Raw genomic sequence first — 2,684 nt, 5'->3', positions numbered from 1 at the left:
CGAACCGTTAAGGACTAAAGATAATCCAAAAACCAATAAAAAATATCTTATAGGTTTGGTTATTGGTTTAGTATATTTAAAAATCGATAAACCGAACCGATAGTATATAAAACCGAACCGAACCGACCGATGCACAACATCCCCTACAGGATACTTTGCATCTATTTGTATCTGGATATTATCTTATTGTTGCATACATTAATTTACCTATTTTGCTAACTGAACTATAAGCTATTTCTATTTTTATTCATTTTTGTTTTGCAGCTAAATATAAAATGGCAGACGGTGAGGATATCCAACCACTTGTTTGTGACAATGGAACTGGAATGGTGAAGGTTAGTCGTTTTATCTACTTGGTTGATCTTGAAGTACTATGTTAACTTGGTGAACAATATGTTCTTGAAATATAGGCTGGATTTGCTGGTGATGATGCTCCTAGAGCAGTTTTCCCCAGTATTGTGGGTCGTCCCCGCCACACTGGCGTCATGGTTGGGATGGGACAGAAGGATGCTTATGTGGGTGATGAAGCTCAGTCGAAGAGAGGTATTCTGACCTTAAAATACCCAATTGAACATGGTATAGTCAGCAACTGGGATGATATGGAGAAGATATGGCATCATACATTCTATAATGAGCTTCGTGTTGCTTCTGAAGAGCATCCTGTTCTTCTAACTGAGGCACCTCTCAACCCTAAGGCCAACAGGGAGAAGATGACCCAGATTATGTTTGAAACATTCAATGTTCCTGCTATGTATGTTGCTATTCAGGCCGTGCTTTCCTTGTATGCCAGCGGTCGTACCACAGGTTCATATTAGTACTTGTGCCTGGCAAATTTGTGCTCCTTAGTGCAATAACTATGTTGTTTAACTGTTTAGCAAATACTTTTGACAGGTATTGTGTTGGACTCTGGTGATGGTGTGAGTCACACTGTGCCTATCTATGAAGGTTATGCTTTGCCCCATGCCATTCTTCGTTTGGATCTTGCTGGCCGTGATCTAACCGATAGCCTTATGAAGATCCTCACTGAGAGAGGTTACATGTTCACCACCACGGCTGAACGGGAAATTGTCCGTGACATGAAGGAAAAGCTTGCTTATGTCGCTCTTGACTATGAGCAGGAGCTTGAAACTGCTAAGAGCAGCTCCTCCGTTGAAAAGAACTATGAGTTGCCAGATGGACAGGTTATTACCATTGGTGCTGAGAGGTTCCGCTGCCCAGAAGTCCTCTTCCAGCCATCCATGATTGGGATGGAAGCTGCGGGTATCCACGAGACTACCTATAATTCCATCATGAAGTGTGATGTCGATATTAGGAAGGATCTGTATGGAAATATTGTGCTTAGTGGTGGCTCCACCATGTTCCCTGGCATTGCTGATCGAATGAGCAGGGAAATTACTGCTTTGGCTCCTAGTAGCATGAAGATTAAGGTTGTTGCTCCACCAGAGAGAAAATACAGTGTCTGGATTGGAGGATCCATCCTTGCATCCCTCAGCACATTCCAGCAGGTACCTCCTTTATTTGTTCTTATGAATTCAAATTTGCTAGTCTAAAATTATGCTGGCTTTAGATGTCGAAATTCACTTGCTTGTTATGCCTTGACCAGATGTGGATATCGAAGGGTGAGTATGATGAGTCAGGTCCATCCATAGTTCACAGGAAGTGTTTTTAAGATGCTACTGTGATACTTCGGTGCAACTTTCCTCTTTTGCTTCGCTTTTGCTGTGCATTCCCAGTGAATTAAAATTTATTGGCATGGAGAATTTTGGAGGTGGGGCAGTAGTTAAAGGGAAAATGTTAAACGCTAATGCATCTTATATTAGTGCAGTATGGTTTATTTTCTCAACGTATTTGGAGGTGCTGAGTGGCCGCATCCCTGCTTGAACAATGTATTTTTGGTTGTTTTTTGTTTGGTGAGTGATTGTGGTTTTTATTTTTTTAATCTTTTTGTTTCTCTGTTACTCCATGTCACTGTTTTATTTTTGGCACTCTTTTCTTGGGAACAGGTATGTTAATATTTATTGATTTGAGAAATATTCTATATTAGTGTCAGGTTGCGGATATCCCTTTATTTTTCTCGTTGATAGAGGATTCAAGGTCATTTGGCTACAAAGATAAAAGGTTGATCTCAGGATAAAATATGAAATTATTTTATCTTATATTTGATTTTGATATAAGCAATTTCTAAGATGACTAGATGGGAAAGCCCGTGCTCGTGCAGCTCTAATAGTAGTGATCTAGCTGTGATTTGTAAGCGTCAGTTTTGTACATTGCAATTAGAATTACATCAGGATTTTTCGTTTAAATCTAATTTTGACATAAAATTTGGGAGTGTGTTTGAGTCATTTGTCGCCATGGCCACGGTTTAGATTTCCTATATGTAGGTGTTTCTTCTACTTTGTAAACTCAAACTGAAGAACACATGTTTTGTTCATAATTGGTCATGTTAAGTTATACGGAACTTTGGGATTAAGTAGTTATACTTCGTAAGTTGGATTTAGGTCCATATCAACCTCGATATAACCTTTGTTTCCAAATCAATGTGGAGATTGAGGTTTCACCAATATAACCTGAAACAGTTTGTAAACAGTTGATAATTCGATAATGTAAAAGCATATGTTATCATTATCATATGATACGATTCTCCATGATAATTTAAGCAGTTTTAGTAGTTTTACTTGCCAGTA

At 38.9% G+C, this 2,684-nt stretch overlaps 1 protein-coding gene across 1 annotated transcript in view; it reads left to right on the top strand.

Moving 5' to 3' along the window:
- Positions 1-1,939, top strand: part of LOC107867858 (actin-7) — a 3,013-nt gene extending 1,074 nt beyond the window's left edge. The window contains exons 2-5 of the mRNA XM_016714317.2: positions 265-335; positions 411-804; positions 892-1,505; positions 1,604-1,939. Coding sequence (XP_016569803.1) covers positions 276-335; positions 411-804; positions 892-1,505; positions 1,604-1,669 — 1,134 coding nt within the window. The 5' untranslated portion in view covers positions 265-275 and the 3' untranslated portion in view covers positions 1,670-1,939. The remainder of the gene's footprint in view (positions 1-264; positions 336-410; positions 805-891; positions 1,506-1,603) is intronic.
- The last annotated feature ends 745 nt before the right edge of the window (positions 1,940-2,684 follow it).

This window comes from Capsicum annuum, chromosome 4 (genome assembly GCF_002878395.1).
Source record: "Capsicum annuum cultivar UCD-10X-F1 chromosome 4, UCD10Xv1.1, whole genome shotgun sequence".
Classification (NCBI taxonomy): domain Eukaryota; kingdom Viridiplantae; phylum Streptophyta; class Magnoliopsida; order Solanales; family Solanaceae; genus Capsicum; species Capsicum annuum.
Note: the sequence above shows the minus strand (reverse complement) of the source record. Positions and strands in the feature narration are given on the sequence as shown.